The sequence below is a fragment of the Herpailurus yagouaroundi genome, unplaced genomic scaffold, assembly GCF_014898765.1.
Source record: "Herpailurus yagouaroundi ecotype Mexico unplaced genomic scaffold, PumYag 182, whole genome shotgun sequence".
NCBI classification, from domain to species: Eukaryota; Metazoa; Chordata; class Mammalia; order Carnivora; family Felidae; genus Herpailurus; species Herpailurus yagouaroundi.
In genome coordinates, this window is record NW_024412413.1 from 9,964,970 (window position 1) to 9,986,068 (window position 21,099).

At 39.9% G+C, this 21,099-nt stretch overlaps 1 protein-coding gene across 7 annotated transcripts in view; it reads left to right on the forward strand.

Annotated features, from left to right (window-relative positions):
• DMC1 (DNA meiotic recombinase 1) overlaps positions 1 to 21,099 on the forward strand; it is a 42,271-nt gene extending 21,172 nt beyond the window's left edge. For 3 of the 7 annotated variants that reach the window (XM_040490824.1, XM_040490823.1, XM_040490828.1), the window contains 3 exons: positions 215 to 275; positions 13,473 to 13,589; positions 18,511 to 18,619. In XM_040490824.1, the coding sequence (XP_040346758.1) occupies positions 215 to 275; positions 13,473 to 13,589; positions 18,511 to 18,604 (272 nt within the window). In that variant the 3' untranslated portion in view covers positions 18,605 to 18,619. Of the gene's footprint in view, positions 1 to 214; positions 276 to 13,472; positions 13,590 to 18,510; positions 18,620 to 19,577; positions 19,682 to 20,533 lie in introns of those variants that run through there. The other 4 variants (XM_040490825.1, XM_040490829.1, XM_040490826.1 and 1 more) reach the window with 3 other exon arrangements.

Sequence of the window (21,099 nt, forward strand, 5' to 3'; positions counted from 1 at the left end):
AACCAAAATACTGACTTTAAACCAAAATAAGGTACCTAAAAATAATAACAATAATAACTTTAAATAAATTAATTATGTTATCAAGGAAAAAATAGGAATGTAATATTATTTACAAAATAAATTTAAAGCACAGTATTCCTAAACTCTGAAATCTAAACAATGAACTGTTTATATTGCCATTCTCTTAGTTTGTCAATTTTATTTATTGATGCAGAATATAATGTGGCTGTGTTTGTGACCAATCAAATGACTGCTGATCCAGGAGCAACTATGACGTAAGCCCCAATATTCTACTTTTGTGTTTCAGTTAATATCAAAAAGGTTAGAGTGAAGAATAGAAAATAATTCCAGAATGATCAGTTCTGATGTGGGCACAAATATATCACAAATCACTTTATTGCACAGTGCATATTACTTTATAAACGCAAATATCACTTGTTTTCCAGAATCTCTAGTTCTTTACAGGATGAAGCAATAGTTTAGCCATTTTCAGAGATACTTTGGGCTCCTCGTTTGTCTAGCACTAAAAAGATATTGGAGGACAATAAGAAAAAGATAAAAATTTATATTCCATATACATGAATGGCTTCTATTGTGCTAATAAGCTGTCAGCCAAAAACAAAAAGGGAGGCTCTCTATAGGAGATACATAAGAAGTCCTATGAGAGAAGTCTCCTGTTAGAAGAAACAGAACTTCAGTTCACACTAGGCATATTCAGAATCTATTGAGGTATCTGTGCACGTTACATACTTATTGATGGCTCTGCTTGACAGATGGCAGTGAACAGAAAGGCAAGGAGACCTAAAATAGGATGATGAAAACAGAAGATTCAAAGAAAAATTAGTTGCCACCATCAAATATTTTGAACATTATGTATCTGAATAAGCAATCAAAATAACCCCACATTCGTGATGTCAGTCTTTTCAACAAGCCTATATTTAGAAAAAAATTTTAACCAGAGAAAATTTGCAAGACTAGTACAATGAATACACATATACAATTCACCAAGGGTCATCTATTCTTAACATTTGTCAGATTTTTTCTCTCTCATGTTTGTGTGTGTGTGTGTGTGTGTGTGTGTGTGTGTGTACATGTGTGTAAAATCTCTTTCTCCATAGGTACACATGCATATTCAAATGTGTGTGTGTGTGTGTGTGTGTGTGTGTGTGTGTGTGTGTGTGTGTATTTTCTAGTGAACCATTTGAGAGGTTTTCCACCGGAACAATTGAGAATTATTTACAGATGTTATGACACTTCAGTTCTTAATACTTCCGCATATTTCCTGTAAGAACAAGAACATTCTCCTACATAACCACAATATAAGTATCAGTCAGGAAATTTAACATCGGCACACTAGTGTTATCTGATATACATTTGTATGCAAGTGCCTCCACTTGTCTCAATAATGTCTGTTATAGCTGGTGGGGTTTTTACATTTTGTTTTTGATTCGGGACTAATGAGGATCACGCACTACATGGAGTTGTTCTGTCTCTTTGGTCTCCTTTAAATCAAAACAACTCGTCAGTGTTTGTCAGGCTTTTATGACACTGGCGGTTTTGAAGAGTACAGGCCAGCTGTTTTTCAGAATGTCCCTCAATTTGGAGGGTGTTTTTCCTCATTAGTTAAAATAGTAAACACTTCTGGCGGGAAAATTATTAAGCAATAATATGACCTTCTCTATAGATCGTATCAGGGGACACATGATGGCAGTTTGTCCCATTATTAGTGATGAGAAGTTTGATCATGCGATTAAGATCATGTTCACAAGATTTCCCCACTGTAAAATACCTTTTCACCTTTTTAATGAATAAGCAGTTTGTGGGGTGATACTTTATGTGTGTAAATATCATGTTCTGCAATAAGCTTCACCATTTGGTTTTAGCATCCATTGAAGATTCTTGGTTAAGTCAATTATTACTCTGGTGATTGCAATATAGTTTTATTTAAAACCAGGATGGGGCACCTGGGTGGTTCAGTTGGTTAAGTGTCCGACTTCGGCCCAGGTCATGATTTCACGGTTCATGAGTTCGAGCCCCGTGTCTGGCTCTGTGCTGACAGTTCAGAGCCTGGAGCCTGTTTTGGATTCTGTGTCTCCCCCTCTCTCGCTGCCCCTCCCCCACTCATGCTCTGTCTCTCTCAAAGCTAAATAAACATTAAAAAAAATTTTAAACCGAGGCAATATTATCATTTAATAACAGATAAATAGGTCATTGACATATGTACTTGAGGATATTTGATATGCCAATGTAAATTTTGTAAATTGTACTGAAATGTATGTGTCTCTTTTTAGGCATTTTCTTTATTTTTTTTAACTTTTTAACATTTTATTATTTTTTTATTTTAGAGAGAGAGAGCGCGCACAGGCAGGGGACAGGGGCGGAGGGAGAGAGAGAATCTTTTTTTTTTTTTTTTTGAGAGAGAGAGAGAGACGGAGAATCTTAAGCAGGCTCCACACTCAGCATAGAGCCCAACGCAAGGCTCTGTCTCACAACCATGAGATCATGACCTGAGCCGAAATCAAGAGTCTGAGGCTTAACCGACTGAGCCACCCAGGCACCCCAGGATTTTATTTTTAAGTAATCTCTGCACCCAATGTGGGGCTAGAACTCACAACCTCAAGAGAAAAAGTCACATGCTCCACCAACTGAGCCAGCCAGGCACCCCTCTTTAGGCATTTTCTAAACTAACCCTAAGAATATTGCTGCATCTTCTACAATTTATACTTGCACTTTTCAATACGCTTTTATGAGTATTTTCTACTTAATCACAGGAGATTCCAATGTGAAAGACATTAACTGCATGAATGGTATGAAGCAAGTTAAAAAGATTGAGAAGGGGAAGCCGATCACTTATTCACTCAATAAATACTTATTGAAAAATCTACTATGTACCAACCTTCTGGGAATTCACTAGTGAGCAAAAGACTATGTGCCTTGCCTTCATAAAGAAGAAAATAAGTGATGTCTACTTAACTCAAAATTGTGAAGACTTGGTAGGTCACGCATTGCCTGTAGTCCTTGAGTGGTTAAGGCAATCTTCTCTGTTTTATAGGGTGTCTTTCATACACAGGACATGAAGTACTTCACAAAGAGTGTAATTTTAAACTGAAGAGAAATGGAAGATTTTTAGGGCTCACTTTAAAAAGAGAAAATGACTCATTGGCTCAGAGGGAGGAAGTGGGTTGCATTCAAATAAAACAGTACAAGTTAAAGAGCAATGTTCTTTCTTCAGGTGTGAGGAGGGAACACTGCAGAGGCCAAAACTGTCTATCTAGAGTTAGAAGGCAAAGGAGATCTGTGGAAATTGGGTCAGATAGGGGTTCTTTTTCTTCTATTTGTAGAAAGTTTCAAAAAGAGTAAAAGCATTTTGAATGGACTCCAATAAGACACTAAAAGGAGAAATAGAGAGGTGACAGAGAGGAAATAATTGAAGGAACTGAAGAGAGGAGGAGATTTATAACGAAGTGAGCCAAGAGCCAGAGAAAGTAACAAAGACTAGTATTTTTGCTGGGTGACTCTGCTTTGAAACATCATCTCCTCTATTGAGCCAAGTTGTGAGCAATCAAACTTCACTATAATTAGTATATTCTGAAGTATGTTAAATTATAACAATATAAATTAAATGCATGCCTTCATATAAAGCACATAAGTTGCCACAACTCAATCAAAAACAACAACAACAACAACAGTACAGTTTTAAACTAAAGGATCTCAAATGCTATTAGAAAACCTCCAATAAAGAAAATCTTTGTTTCTCAGTGTTGAAGAACTCCAAGCTGCAGCTCGCCTGGGACCTGTCAGAGAAATAGCACTATAATTGGTATGAGTCCCCAAGTATACTGACAATAATTGAGGCTTATATCCCATGCATTATACTTGATGGCACATCGTATTAAAAAGGAACAAAATTATAGAGGCAAGGAGCTGCTGTATCATACAGCAGAGCATTAGCTCCTAGACGAGGCTTACAGATACAGATTTTAGAACTAGAATGATCCAGCTGATGAAGACTTGGAGATAAAAAGTGAAGGTATCAGCCTGCAAAGCCCCATACCAGAGCAAATAATAGGAGCAACAAATAAGACCGTGATGTTGCCACCTACTTCATTTGTGTATTTGTTTTGCTAAGACAAGAAGTCATCTTAGAACATTTGTGGTCTTGTAAATGTGCAGTCAGTTTATTCTCTAGGGGTGTCACCCACTGATTCGACATCATTTGCATAAATTAAGAGGCAATATGGTTAAAGAGGAAATATTAAGCCAAGTCCACTAGCCTGGTGACCATGAGCAAGTCATTTAAACTATTTGAACTTCAGGGGTGCCTGGCTGTCTCAGTCAGAAGAACATTCCACTCTTGGTCTTGGGCTTGTGAGTTTGAGCCCTATGTTGAGTGTAGAGATTACTTAAATAAAATAAAAACTTAAATAAATAAATAAATAAATAAATAAATAATAAAAATAAACTATTTGACTTCCATTAAGGGATTAAGAGGACTTTTATTTATTGATTGCCCACCATGTGCCAGATGCTTTTATGCATCATCTTACATAATTCTCATATCAACCCAGCAAATCTCAGGCTCCCTAGGCCTCCCTGTTCTTTCTATGAAGCAAATCTCAGAATAGTGCTATGTGTCCCCCTAGCTCAAAACCCAGAATTCCACCTTCAAACTTTTGAAAAAAGTGTAGATTTTTCTGCATACTTTATGAGAAAATGGTGGGAGTGGGGGGAATTACTTAACAAAACTTCTTAAATATAACCCTTTTAAAAAACCATCTTTTCTTGGGGCACCTGGCTGGCTCAGTCAATGGAACATGACTCTTGATCTTGAGGTTGTGAGTTTGAGCCCCATGTTGGGTGGTGTAGAGATTACTTAAAAATAAAATCTTCTAGGGGAGCCTGGGTGGCTCAGTCAGTTGAGGGTCTGACCTCAGCTCAGGTCATGATCTCACAATTTGTGAGTTTGAGCCCCACATCAGGCTCTGTGACAACTCGGAGCCTGGAGCCTGCTTCGGATTCTGTGTCTCTCTCTCTCTGCCCCTCCCCTGCTCACACTCTGTCTTTCTCTCTCTCTCTCAAAAAAAAATTAAATAAAATAAATAAGTAAATGAACATTAAAAAATATTAAAAATAAAATCTTTTAAAGTAAAGTTTTGGGGGCACCCGGGTGGCTCAATCAGTTAAGCATCCAATTTTGGTTCAGGTCATGGTCTCACGGTTTGTGAGTTTGAGCCCCATGTCAGATGAGCTTGAGCCCTGCTTTGGGTTCTTTCTCTCTCTTTTTCTCTCTCTCTCTCTCTCTTTCTCTCTCTGCTTGCTCACTCACACTCTCTACCTCTCTCAAAAAAAAAAAAAAAAAAAAAATCTTTGGGATGCCCAGGTGGCTCAGTCGGTTAAGTGTCCGACTCTGGATTTCAGGGTCATGAGATCAAGGTCATGAGATCAAGCCAATGGGATTCTCTCTCTCTCTCTCTCTCTGCCTCTCCCCTGCTTGCTGATGCTTTCTCTCTTTCTCTCTCAAAACAAATAAATAAACATTTAAAAAAATCTTTTCTCTTTCCCCCAAATTCTTCTCTTTTTGCAGTACTCTTCTTTCCATATCTTCCCTTAATCTCAAAGGATCCTCCTCATTCTTGGGTATGTTCACTCAGCCTTTCTCTCCTCAGTAGACCCCTTCTCAGAAATTCCATCCAAAAGCTTCCCCTTTAGCAAGTACCAGGAGTTCCAGCTGTCCCTCAGGGACAGTACCAGCTTGCCCTTGCACAGACCCCTGAAGGTCTCCACTTCAACCAGTATTTGAGGTCGATACTATTATTATTCCTAATTTGTAAAGGAGGAAATAGAGGCTCAGAGTATCTACTTGCCCAATCATACAGTTTAAAAATGGGAGCTGGGGGTGCCTGGGTGGCTTAGTCAGTTAAGCGTCTGACTCTTGATTTTGGCTCAGGTCATGACCTCACAGTTTGTGAGACTGAGCCCCACGTAGACCTCTGTACTGTCAGTGCAGAACCTGCTTGGGATTCTCTCTCTCCTTCTCTGTCTGCCCCTTCCCTGTGTGCGCATGCCCTCTCTAAATAAATAAAACCTGGAGCCAGGATTTGAACCCAGGTTCAAATCAAATGTTTGATTTTCAAATCTTTGATTTCAAAGCTGATGCTCTTTTAGTCTCACTGCACTACCCTCCCTATGCTAGTCCTAGGAAAATGTAACCTGCCCTACCATCACCACAATCTTGTACTTCATGACCCCAGCACCCTGGTTTGAAGTTGGGAGGTCAGTCTCTTCTGGGCCTTACCCTCAACAATGTAATACACTGTGTCTGTTCAACCAGATGGGGATAAATGACACAATCTCTCTTGGCCTCTCTTCATACCCACCCCTCTCTCTTCCTCCCACTCATCATATTCTCCCATCCCCTGAGAAAAGGAGGAAAGAAGAGAAGAAAATATGAAAGAAAGGGAAATAAGAATAGGCTAAAGGAGGGATGTGGGTGGTTTTCTGAAGCTGTTTTTACTGGATCAGAAATAGAAGTAAATTAAAGCCTTCTCAAAGGATGCGGAATTCTATACCTTGTCGTACTTAACTTCAGTCCTCAGTTATAACTGCTAGAATACTCAGGAAGTTCAAAGAAACTTTAAGAAAAGTTTCTTGGTTTACATGTCATTGAAAGAGTGACTGTTTTAACTGAATCATTTAATTAAATAATTAAGTTACCATTTATTTGGTATCTCTCATGTGCGGAGATTAGTGTAACGGTAGAGCTAATGTGCATAAGTGACCTGACACAGCTCCTGGCATGTAGTAGGCTTTCAATGAGTTATATTAAATATATCTCGAGAGGCGCCTGAGTTGCTCAGTCGGTTGAGCATCCGACTACGGCTCAGGTCGTGATCTCGTGGTTTGTGAGTTCAAGCCCCGCGTCAGGCTCTGTGCTGACAGCTCAGAGCCTGGAGCCTGCTTGGGATTCTGTGTCTCCGTCTCTCTCTGCCCCTCCCCTGCTCACACTCTGTCTCTCTCTGTCTCTCAATAATAAATAAACACTTAAAAAATTTTATATATATATATATCTTGAATCCCCATGGTAGCCCTAAGAGGTAAAGTCTTTTTGTTCCCATTTTACAGTTAAAGAAACCAAAGTTCATAAAGCTAAGTAACTAGCCCATGGTTACACTGACAATATGTGTTTGAGTCAGGATTAGGAAAACAGATGATTGTAGCCACTGGGCTAATGCCTTACAGATACCCTGTATTCTTACAGATACCCTACCAGTTAGATACTTTTACTACCCCCCACCCCTTTCAAAATGAAGAAACAGACACTTACAATGCTTAAACTTGAACCTGGTCTAACTCCGAAGCTCATATATCACACAGTACATCAGGGCCTTATATGCTTGGGGAGAGGCTGGCGAGCTGTCATTTGAGAAACTTTGTAGGGATGTATCCATTACCCTGGTGAATTGACCAGAGTTCAGAGCCCTCAGCCTTATAGGCAGAGATTTAATTGGGTTGCCTACTGAGAACCAATCCATTTCTCAGGGGCAGTCTCACAAGCTCAGGAGGCTCCATGAAAGATCAGAGGGCCAATGAAAAATGTAACTACATTTGAGGTTCTTAGAACCAGTGCATTCTCTCCTTGTAGGCAGACCTCTGTAGGAATTCAAATTTTAATCCATAGTTATTTACTAAATATGGAATTGAAGCAAAAGGAAATCACTGGATAAGTTAAGAAGGGCATCTGCCACATAGTAAGGATTCGATAAATCTTCGCTGTTATTATTATAACTAATAGCCATTGACATCAGAGGAGAGAGAAACCATGAATCCCTTAAACTTACATGAAAAGTTTGGGTGTGTACATATGTGCATTTTTCTGGGGAAGAGTCTATATCTCTTAATAAATTAACAAAGTGTTAGTGACCTATAAGAAAAGTTAAGAGCATAAATTCTATGCAAAATTCTATACAGAATCCTGAACACCTTGATGGATGTAAAATTCAAGTAAAATTTGACTTGGCTTGGTATTCTCCCAGAGCTAAGGCCGTTATGGTATGTTGAAATCTATTTGAATGACATATAACCTCTTAGTTTATGAATCACTTTTGAGGACATTTTTCTTCCCATAATATCTTTGCTATATGTTTTCTTAGTACTTTTGCATATTCTGTAATTTATTTCCCCACTTAGTTCATTCCAAATCATCTCCCTTTGGAGATAATATTCTTAACATTCAGGCTCCTCACCTACAGTAATCAGTAATAAGCAGTAGTACCTATTCTCTTTTGTGCATAAGATACCACATTGGTAGGGATGCCTGGGTGGCTCGGTCGGTTAAGCGTCCAACTTCGGCTCAGGTCATGATCTCACACTCCGTGAGTTCGAGCCCCGCGTCGGGCTCTGTGCTGACAGCTCAGAGCCTGGAGCCTGTTTCGGTTTCTGTGCCTCCTTCTCTCTCTGACCCTCCCCTGTTCATGCTCTGTCTGTCTCTGTCTCAAAAATAAATAAACATTAAAAAAATTTTAAAAAAAGATACCATATTGGTAACAGCAAACAATAATTTGCTAAGAAAACAACATGGCTATCCATCTAAATGCTCCACCTTTCTGTTCTTTAAATTATCTGTCATGGGGTGGGGTTGGATTACTTCCATTAGAGAGAAATTCTGTCTCCTTTTACATTTACCTTTCTGTCAGAACACCTTTCAAAATTTCCTTGAATTATAACTTCTTTGAAGGTGTGTCACAAAATCTGTGTCCAGAAAGATCTAGACCAGGGATACCCAAACTGTCCTCCTCTCCGTTCATTCAACAGTATTTATTCAGTGCCTTTTACATTATTGGCACTTTCCTGGGCACTGGAATGACAAAGATGAATAAGGATTTGGAGTATAGTAGGGGACTGAGACCCATGGATTTAAAATTCCAACGTACTATTCTTTGAAAGGAATGTGTGGTGGCATGAAAGCACAGACAAGGCAGGCTCTACTCTGTTTCAGAGAATCAGGCAAGGTTTCCAAGAAGGGCTGACACTTGGTGGGTAAGTGGGTAAATGCACAAACACAGTGGGGAAGGGGCTTTTGTTTACAGGGAAGTATGTGTGCAAAGGCATCAAGGTGTGAGAGGACTTGGAATAAGAAAAAAGAAAAGTTGGAGAGGGAAGTAGGAAGGATGACTACAATCGTAGGTAAGTATGTAAATGGCAGATAGGAAGAAGGGAAAGTTGAGGGAGTTTCTTCCTGAGAGCATTCATTTTTTTGTTACAAAGAAGCAGGCATTGTTATCCAAGATGAAGGGACAAGAATGGACTAGGGGGCTTAAGGACACCAACCATGCTCATATAGGAGAACTACTAAGCAGTACTGAGAGACCATCTGTGAGAAGCAGTAACCATAGCTGTTGAAACCTGTCCTCACCCATTTAGCTTTACTTTCCTTGTCTCCCCTTGACAGAAATTTCTAATCGGTCTAACTTGTGGAAGCACTAATCTTTCTATCATCCAATATTCTTGATATTTTTTGTAACTTCCATGTCTTATGTTCAAAAAAAAATTTTTTTTATTTTTTTAATGTTTATTTTTGGGAGACAGGGCGTGAGCAAGCGAGGGGCAGAGAGAGAGGGGGAGACACAGAATCCAAAGCAGGCTCTAGGCTCTGAGCTATCAGCACAGAGCCCAATGTGGGGCTCAAACTCACGAACCGTGAGATCACGACCTGAGCCACCCAGACACCCCTCAAAAATGTTTTTGAGGACCCACTGTGTAGGTGCTTGCTACAAACTTAAATCCAGTTTTGTCTGCCCTTAAGGAGCTTAGTGACAGGTAATAGAAGAGAGATTGAGGGGGAATATAATAGGTGAATAATAATAGCACTAAGGGCACAACATGAAAAGTGCATTAGGGAAGTGTAAATATAGTATTTTCAAGTTCGGAGTGCACAGACCTGTTTGATATCATCAGCGCCTCAAGCAGCCTATCTGTATAGAACATAGGATTCTTTTAAGACCTTGAAGAACCACTGATAATGTAGGATGACCTGGACGATTTAATTCCATTAAAAAAGAGTGGTATCGATCTGTAAGCATTATACAGACAACTCACCTCCAGCTATTTTATCCAGCTGAGATCATTTTATTGCTTTCTACCCCTTCAGCTGCCTTGCAGAAAGCAACCTAACCTTCTGACTTTTTTTAAAGTTTTTATTTATATTCCATACTGTGTAATACTAGTTTCAGGTGTAGAATTTAGTGACTCAACAGTTCATACAGCTCCCAGTGCTCATCACTCCTTAATCCCCATCACCTATTTAACCCATCCCCCTCCCCTTCCCTCTGGTAGCCATCAATTTGTTATTTAAATCTTTTTTTTTTTTTTAAGGTTATTTATTTTGGCAGAGAGAGAGAGCATGAGCAGGGGAGGGGCAGAGAGAGAGAATCCCAAGCAGGCTCCACGCTGTCAGCACAGAGCCCCACACGGGGCCTGAACCGACGAACCGACAAACCGTGAGATCGTGACCTGAGCTGAAATCAAGAGTCAGACTGGGCCACCCAGGCACTCCCATCAGTTTGCTTGCTATAGTTAAGAGTCTGTTTCTTGGTTTACTTGTCTTTTTCCCCCATTTGCTCATTTGTTTCTTAAATTCCACATATGAGTGATCATATGGTATTTGTCTTTCTCTGACTAACTTATTTTGCTTAGCATAACACTCTCTAGCTCCCTCGACATTGTTGCAAATGGCACTACTGGGTATTTACCTAGAGGATACAAAAATACTACATAGAAGCAAGACATGCGCCCTGATTTTTATAGCATTGACAACAGCCAAATTATGGAAAGAGCTCAAATGTCCACTAACTGATGAATGGGTAAAGCGGATGTGGCATATAGCTTTCTGACTTTTTTTTTAAGTTTATTTATTTTGAGAGCAATAGAGACAGAGCAAGTGGAGGAGGGGCAGAGAGAGAAGAAGAAGAATCTCAAGCAGGCTCCACACCAGCACAGAGCCTGGTGCAGGGCTTGAACTCACAAACTGTGAGATCATGACCTGAGCTGAAACCAAGAGTCAGCCGCTTAACCAGCTGAGCCACCCAGGTGCCCCAAGCCTTCTGACTTAACTGCTGTCAGTCTCAACTTTCTGGCTGCTGCTTTCTTGATAGTGGTTCACTTCAAAATGAACGATCTGTGTTTGTTCCAACATTGGACCTGCTGAATCTTAACCAATCCTAACAGCCCCAGCCAGGGATCTTCCGGTCCTAACCCCCGAAACCATTTAATTGAGCAGCAGTTTATAATAGCAGATTCCTTTCCCAAAGAGCTTCTTATCCTCACTACCCTACAATCTATTTAACCTCATGCCAGTCAGCCACAGCCTTACTACACCATGCTCATGCTTCGAGTAACTAGAATTCTCAACACCTTCATGGAACAAGCAGAATTTAAAATGACTTGTAACCATATTCTCCCAAAGCTGAGGTTAGTATGCTATGTCACAGTTTATTTTGATCAAGTATAACCTGTTAGTTTATATTCAGTTCCCCTTCTTGATGATTTCAAAGCCTAGGTTTTCTTCTGCATCAGCTGGGAAGATTATGTGGGTGGTTTTTTTTCTCCTCCATTCTGTTGATATGGTATGTTACACTGATGATTTTCCTATGTTGAACCACTCTTGTATTCCTAAGGCATATCCTACTTGTTCATGATGTATAATCCTTCTAATATGCTGCTGGATTTGGTTTGCTAGTGTTTTAGTAAGGATTTTTGCACTTGGTTTTTGTAAAGGGTCCACTATTAGGGTTATTAAGAACCTTTCACTTCTTGCCAAGGAAGTGTTAGTCGCCTAGTGAGTAGATCTCTCATGGTGAGCATCAATAATATTTGTAACTACCTTGAAATCATATATTTTTTTAATCCATATGATCAAATGTAGTAAAAACTCCTCTGTTCTGCAACTTATTTTAGAAGAATAAACTTTAGGCTTAAGTAATAAAGACACAGGTATTTCCAAGATTATTCTCACTGAAAATTCATAATGAGCGCAACATCAAAGGCTTCCAACATACAGTTAATGACTAAGAAGGAAGTTCTTTTTTTTAATTTTTTTTTCAACGTTTATTTATTTTTGGGACAGAGAGAGACAGAGCATGAACGGGGGAGGGGCAGAGAGAGAGGGAGACACAGAATCTGAAGCAGGCTCCAGGCTCTGAGCCATCAGCCCAGAGCCTGACGCGGGCCTCGAACTCCCGGACCGTGAGATCGTGACCTGGCTGAAGTCGGACGCTTAACCGACTGCGCCACCCAGGCGCCCCAAGAAGGAAGTTCTCAATCTGCTCTCATTTACATCATGTCCTCATAGGGATAACTGGGTATTTTTTATTCATTAGACTAGAATAGTGCTTGGGACATAGTAGGCCATTAATAAATATTTCTGATAAGTGAATGAATAAGTTCAGTCTTTGTATTTTATAAAGAAGAAAAATCACTTACCCCCAAGAATTATCCTAAAACAGTGAATAATGTTTTATTTGTGTTTTGTCCTTTTAAAAAATTAATCAAAACATAAACAGTTCGGGGCGCCTGGGTGGCTCAGTCGGTTAAGCGGCCGACTTCGGCTCAGGTCATGATCTTGCGGTCCGTGAGTTCGAGCCCCACGTCGGGCTCTGTGCTGACAGCGCAGAGCCTGGAGCCTGTTTCAGATTCTGTGTCTCCCTCTCTCTGACCCTCCCTCGTTCATGCTTTGTCTCTCTCTGTCTCAAAAATAAATAAAACGTTAAAAAACATTTTAAAAAAAAAGAAAAAAAACCATAAACAGTTCATCATAGGACTCTCAAAAGCCTGAAGTGGATGACAATGGGGTACATAGCAGCTCCAAACCCTACCCCACTCTATAGTTAACAAATGAGCCTCTGCTTGCTTAGAACACACACCAATCCCATCCCCTACTGTTCTCCACAGAAAAATTCTCTACTTATTGCAGATTTTACTGTATATAGTCCATATGATAAAACCTGAAAAGGTGTAGGGGCACCTGCATGGCTCAGTCTGTTAAGTGTCTGACTTCGGCTCAGGTCATGATCTCACAGTTCATGAGTTCGAGCCCCTTATCAGGCTCCACACTGACAGTGCAGAGCCTGCTTGGGATTCTCTCTCTCTCTCCCTTTCTCTCTCTGCCACTCCCCCACTTGTGCTCTGTCTCTCAAAATAAATAAATAAACTTAAAAAAATCCTGAAGGGGCACCTGGGTGGCGCAGTCGGTTAAGCGGCCGACTTCAGCCAGGTCACGATCTCGCGGTCCGGGAGTTCGAGCCCCGCGTCGGGCTCTGGGCTGATGGCTCAGAGCCTGGAGCCTGTTTCCGATTCTGTGTCTCCCTCTCTCTCTGCCCCTCCCCCGTTCATGCTCTGTCTCTCTCTGTCCCAAAAATAAATAAACGTTGAAAAAAAAATTAAAAAAAAAAATCCTGAAAAGGTGTTTATTAATTCAGTTTTCAGGCAGACCCCAAAAAACCCATCGGGGGACACATTCTGGCTCATGCTTCAACAACAAGAATAAGCTTAAGAAAAGGAAGAGGAGAACTGAGAATTGCCAAGATTTATGACAGGTAAATCTTTTCTTTCCTTTTTTTTTTTTTTTTGTTCATTTTTTGAGAGAGAGAGAGCACAAGGTGGGGAGGGGCAGAGAGAGGGAAAGAGAAACCCCAAGCAGCCTTCGTGCTGTCAGTGCAGGGCCAGATGTGAGGCTCCATCTCACAAACCATGAGGTCATGACCGGAGCTGAAACCAAGAGTCAGATGCTTAACTGAGCCACCCAGGCACCCAATATTTTCTTATTTTTAATCAGATTCTTGGGCATATGGCATTAAATAGAATTGCCTCTCGAAGGGGCTGTAATTATGCCACTGGCAGATACTACATGCTTGAATTTCCTTCTCAGAAGGTATTCAATTCATTGTGGCGTCCCTACTATGGACTAGGTTCTAAGGATTCAGAGATTCTGTTGACACATAGACTTGGTCCCTGGCCTCCCAAAGTTACAGTAAACCTAGATAATGAAAGAATCAATTCCAACCAAATTGTGTCCGTGCAGGGAAAGCACAGAGTATGATAGAGATATGTTATTCTCCTTTCTTCTGCCAGGTTTTGTTTTGTTTTTAGGTTTCAGTTTAAACATCCCTTCCTCAGGGAATCTTTCCCTAACCCTTACAGTCTAGGCTGTACCCTTTACTGTACTATATATTCTTTTGTGGTACTTTACGTATTTAATGAAAAATTATAAACAATAAATTTTTTTTTAATTTTTTTTTTTTAACATTTATTTATTTTTGAGACAGAGAGACAGAGCATGAACGGGGGAGGGGCAGAGAGAGGGAGACACAGAATCGGAAGCAGGCTCCAGGCTCCGAGCTGTCAGCACAGAGCCCGACGCGGGGCTCGAGCTCATGGACCGTGAGATCATGACCTGAGCCGAAGTCAGACGCTCAACCGACTGAGCCACCCAGGCGCCCCTTTAATTTTTTTTTTAACGTTTATTTATTTTTGAGACAGAGAGAGAGCGTGAACAGGAGAGGGTCAGAGAAAGAGGGAGACACAGAATCTGAAACAGGCTCCAGGCTCTGAGCTGTCAGCACAGGGCCCGACGCGGGGCTCGAACCCACAGACTGTGAGATCATGACCTGAGCCGAAGTCGGTCGCTCAACCGACTGAGCCACCCAGGCGCCCCGAATAATAAATTTTTACAGAGAGACATACTACATACCAGCTATTTGAGGTTCTGGGATAGAACAATGACTAAAACAAAAAGATAAGGCCCTACCATCATAGAGCTTATATTCCATTGGTAATGATTTATATAATGTATCTCATCCTTGCTAGACAGCAAATTCCCCGAGGATAGAGACACGATTCTCTTGCTCACTGCTGTATTCCATCAGTGCCTGAGATGTAATACGTGTGCAGTATTTGTGACTGATTTATTAGCCAACCCTGAGCAACAAGGCGAAGATTTGTAATAACTCTACCCAAAGGAGGAAAAATCAGCAAAAGGAAATCACATGAGCTCTTAATCTGGTTTTTGCCATGTATCACGGTACTTATTATGAGCTGTCATCGAATAAACATTAAATAATCAGTTCTCCCATTTATCTGATTTTTATTTAGACCATTTTTTCATGACCCGTCCCTATAAGCTATAATATACAAATTCTGTGTTTTATGAAGCTTCAGCAATCTAAATGTTCTTTATTGAATTAAATAGGTAGTGGGATTTTTCCATCTTTTCACAGATATAAATTTCTTGGTCTGCATCTTAGGCGAATTGCTGTGCTTAGAACTTTCCCTAAACACTTTTCACTCTGAATTACATCAGCTGGCTACATGTACCTCTCCCTCACAATAGGAACTGAGTCTGGTTCACCAATGTCCCCAGCACCTAACATGGTATGTGGCACATAGTCGGAACTCAATTACTATTTGTTGAATTAACAAATGAATGAACTCCATCTATATGTTCAATCATTTGCATATTTTATCAGATCCTCCCTATTTGTAGGAACAAGTAACTCCTGCAGTTCTACAGTCTTGAGAGAATACTAGGGTTCTGCATACTCAATAAAGGGTAATTAAAGTTATCATAGAGGTTAGTAATGTCAAATTTCCATAAATTTGAATAAAAACACCAAAACTAGATCAGAGCTTAAAATGTCAAAACTTAATTTGCTATGCAGCTTGTCCTCCCTTCTTTCTGGTCCCTAAAGATTTCCCACAAAGAATTCTTGACTTTAAAGGAAACTTTTTGGTTGAGAAGTTGATGATGCTAATAATAATGGTAGCTAATACCCATTGAGTGGCTGCCAAGTCCTGGGCTTTGCACCAAGTGCTTTATATATATATATTTCATCACTTATAACAACAACCCTAAGAGATGGAGGTCATTATCCATAGTTTCCACATGAGGAAACAGGTAACCATTGCCTCTCTACAGTCCATTCCATTTTTTTAAACTCTATTCATTGAGAGAGAGAGAGAGAGAGAGAGAGAGCACAAGCAAGGGAGGGGCAGAGAGAGAGAATCCCAAGCAGGCTCCCAACTGTCAGTGCAGAGTCCGATGCGGGCCTCAAACCCATGAACTGTGAGATCATGGCCTGAGCCAAAATCAAGAGTCAGACGCTTGAATGACTGAGCCACCCAGGCACCCCTACAGTCTATTTTAAACATAGAAGCCAGAGTGAACCTTTGTAAAATTAAGTCAGATCATATCTGTCCTCTGCTTTAAACCCTCCACTGTCTCCCCATTTTAACTCACAATAAAAGCTCAAGTCTCTGCAGTGGTTTACCGAGCGCTATGTAAATATCCCTATCCTGTTTCCCCTGTTCTCCCCCTTCTCACAGCACTGCAACCCCAGAGGGCACTTTACTGTTAGAAACATGCCAGGCACACTTCTACTTTAGGGGCCTTGCACTTAGTGTTATCCCTGCCTGGAATACTCTTTCCCCACATAGCCCTCATTCTGGTAACCAGTCTCTCCTCCTTCAAGTCTTTGATCAAATGTTACCTTCTCCACAATACCTGTCTAGATCTCCCTATTTAAAATCGCAACTCCTCCCAGTTCCCACACTTCTGTCTCCCTCACCCAGCTCTATTTTTTCTTTCCCCGTAACACTCATCATCTTTGAACATATTACATAATGTGTTTATTATGTTCATTATTTATTATCCATTTCTTCTTCTTGCCAAACATAAGTTCCACAGGGCAGGAATCTTTGTCTATTTTTTTCACTTCTAGATCTCAAGCGCCTACAATAAGGATATAGCAGGTCCTCAATAAATATTTTCTTAATGAGTAAATGAATGGACTCCCCCGAAATCAATCAATAAAGATTGGAATCAGGATTAGAATCTGTGCTGTCTGAATCTAGGGCTGACACCTTTATTTATTTCTTTTTTTTAAGTTTATTTATTTTGAGAAAGAGAGAGAGCATGCATAAGCAGGGGAAGGGCAGAGAGACAGGGCGAGAGAGAGAATCCCAAGCAGGCTCCATGCTGTCAGCACTGAGCCTGACATGGGGCTCAAACTCACAGAATATGAGATTATGAAATCAAGAGTCAGACACCCAGCTAACTAAGCCACCCAGGCACCCCTAAGGCCGACACTTTTAATCTTACACCATTTTTTAATTTGTTGAAGATGATCTATTTAGGACAGTCATAGCTAGTCCCATGGCCTCAACTACCACTTTATACAGATGTAGTAGAAAGGCATTTCCTGTTCAGAAAAAAAACACAAAATTCTCAAGGAATTGAACAGAAAGGGGTTATCAGAAGAATTCTCAGATGTACAGGAGTGACTACAAAAAGGGACTCAGTTCTTTCCGTAGGATGTCGCTATAGTTATTGCTCCCATAAGTAACTATTGCTGGCCCCCAAGTATACATTATTCTCCCTTTAAAGCTTTTGAATCAAGAACAACCCCATTTATTTTATTCTACTTAGCATATCTGAGGTCAGTGGACAGTAGAAACAAAGAATCCCGCTGAAGTCAAAGGAAAAACAAATTTTAAATAATTACCGAAAATTGAAAAGGTACCCAAATGGTCAAGTTTCTGAAGTAATTTTTTTTTTCTGTTTCTAGAACAGAATAAAAAAAACACCAGTTCAACTTTGTAGATAGCTTGCGAGGCTTCCCTCTTTCTCATCTCCTTATCTTCCTGCCATTTGTAAGTGGCCAGCTGAGTATTTGCCATCAAACATTCTTTTCTGATTCTGTTCAGGCCTTTTTAGCAGCTGTAGTTTTAGCTTAGCAAGCCTTATTTATAGCCCATTTGCTATCCTCAGGGGAACCCCCCCCCCTGCTATTTCCTAAGGGAAGTAACCTGACCCTTAGGGTGCTCAGAGTGTATAGCCTAATCTCTACCCGTCTAATAAAACAAAACAAAACAAAACAAAACAAAAAACAAAAACCAACTTTGAGAGGTATTTTAGTCTAGTGGTTAAGAACATGACCTTTGGGGGCGTGGGTTAAGCATCTTGCTCTTGATTTCAGCTCAGGTCACGATCTCACGGTTCGTGAGTTCAAGCCCCACATCAGGTTCTGCCCTGACAACACAGAGCCTGCATTGGATTCTCTCTCTGTCTCTCTCTCTGCCCCTCTGCCACTTGTTCTGTCTCTCTCTCTCAAAAAAAAAAAAAAAAAAAGAACATGAGCTTTGGAGTCAAATACTTTAGTCTCTAATCTGGCATGATCATTTACCAGCAGTGTGCCCCCTGGTTACTTCTCTCTGAACCTCAATCTTCTCTGTAAAATGTGGATAATAATACATACCCAAGGGTTCTCATAAGATTTAAGTAAAATAATATAAAGGAGCCTGTAGTAAATTAGTAAATACTTAATCAATGAAAGCTATTAATATTACTAAACAGTCACCACAACTTGGATATAATAACAGTACAAAGTAGCAGTAGGCTCTTTCTCTTGTGATCAGTGATTTTCAAATTTTTATTTCTTGTTTATTAACCTTTTACTCAAGCTTTAGATATTCACTTCCAACTGCTTATAGAACTCCTCTACAGGAGTATCCCACAGGTACTTTAAACAGAACATATCTAAAGCTAACTTCTTAGTCTTCTCTTTCTTATCTACAAAACAAGTATCTCCATTCCAATTTTTTTATTCATACTATTCCCTCTACTTGGAATACCACCCAATTCTGCCTCAAAAGCCTCTTCAGAGGCTTATCTATGAGGCCTTCCCTAATCAACCTAGTTGGGATAATGCCTCCTCTCTTCAGAGTTCTATAATATATATATTGACTTTATGAAATTTACCTTACTTTGCATATCTGTCATTTGTCATAGTTCCACCTGTTAGACTTTTTTTTCTTTTTCTTTTTTTTTTTTTTTTTTTGAGAGAGAGAGAGAGAGGGCACAAGTGAGCAACGGAGAGAGAGAGAAGCAGGGTTTGTGCTCACCCAAAGCAGGGCTCAAACTCACTCATCCCAAAGCGGGGCTCATGCTCATCAACTGTGAGATCGTGACCTGAAACAAATCCTCATGCTTAACTGACTGAGCCACCCAGGCGCCCCTCACCTGGTAGACTGTCTATTTTTGTGAAATCTGTAAGATCTAGTATATAATAAGGTATGATTTTCATAAGCTTAAAAACATTACTTTCTTGCAAGTAAATATAAAACATATGTCAAAGTCTTGTTTCAACTCCTTAATTGATGAAGACATTGATTCAAAGGATAATTTGACAGAGATTTACGTAGTCAATCAAAGGAGTGATGAAATAAATTTGCAAATAGATGGAAAACTGGTTAGTATCCTACAAGGTGATAAATTATAACATTTGAAGTTGTCTTTTCTACCGGAGGGAAATCAGTTGCTTCTCTACACAATGATTCCAGTGCTATAGCCTGGCATCATTTGCATTACCCTCAGACAAAACTCATCTCCATTGCTATTGGTTTTCTACAAATTAACCTTGACTCCTACAGTGTTGTAGAATAAATTAAAAGGTAAAATTTTAAAGACCATACAATCACATACAAATATGAAATGTCAAAGATTTTATTTAACTCATTAATTAATGCAGGAACCAATACAATTTTATAACCAGATCAAAGAAAAAATCAAATGAGCACACATATGGAGCCAAATGAGGAATGCTAACATGAATTATAAATTGATCAAAAGCAGGTCAGGATCCACAGGACAATAATCCATTGTATTCCTCCTCATACAATTTACATTTCTATGGACAAGAATAATTTGTATTACTCTTGGTTACCTACAATTTACAGAGTTGTAAATAGCTCAAAGACAATGGAAGGCAGAGTCCTCACAGAACTGGGGAACTGGGAAGGGTGTCCTGGGCAACCTACTTTTCTTTTCTTTTTTCTTTTTTTTAATGTTTATTTTTGAGAGAGAAAGAGAAAGTGAGAGAGACAGTGTGAGTGGAGGAGGGGCAGAGAGAGAGGGAGACACAGAATCCAGAGCAGGCTCCAGGCTCTGAGCTCTGAGCTGTCTTCACAGAGCCTGACGTGGGGCTCAAATCCATGGACCGCAAGATAATGACCTGAGCCCAAGTCAGACAGACGCTCAGTTGACTGAGCCACCCGAGCACCCCAACCTATTTTTCCACTGAAGGCCCTCAGTAATCTTTCAGTTCGCTACAAAGCCTTTCACAATTTTCCCCTGCGTTAGTTTAGTCAGTAGAAATGTGCACATCCCTTTCAAATCGGGGCCCCTAAAGGTCTGCTACACAATGCCTGAGCGTATACTACAAGAACCCCCTAGTTATTCCTTCTGCCTATTTCCAAGTTTGGGGTAATTTTTCTTGATATTCAGAACCTTGCAAATGGAAGTTGTTCAGTAAGTGTGAGAGTTGATAATACTTGTGGGTAAATTTCTGTAGTCCACATTTAGCTCTAGCAACTCTGAAATGTCTCTGGAGACTCAGACTGATAGGAGTGTGATGCTTGTGACATGAATATGGTATTTATAGAAATGGAGCTTTTTATAAACTTCTGTTCCCTTGTATTCTGTTAGCCCCGAGATGCCTGAAAATGAAGCCACCTTCGCAATAACTGCTGGAGGAATTGGGGATGCCAAGGAGTAGGTGGCGAATTGATGCAAATTGCTTCTTAGTGCTTATTAGGAGCTAAAGAAATGGCAAAGCAGTCTCAAATTTCAGGTCTCGAAGTAAGAGTTTGTTTTTTTCATGTGTTATTGTTAAAGGAAAGTCAGCAAAAGAAATTTAAATCTTACATTTACGCTAAAAGTCTCTGATGTGTAATAACTATACATTGAATGTCAATTCAGGAATATATATAAACTATTGAAATATATATAAACCTATTGAAAACTGGAAGGGATAACTGATCCCCTCACTTTAGTGTCCAAATGAGACACTAAACAGATGGAAAACCTGAGTTCGAAAATGTCCCATTCCCTCTTGAACACTTAACAGAGATAGATACACTTCCAAAGGAGGGAACCATTTAAGGAAGGAATGTTTACAGGACACACAAAAAGGTTTTTGTTGTATTTACAGCATTAAATTGTATATTCACCTTTAACAACAGAAAAGAAATATTAAACTAAATTTTAAACCA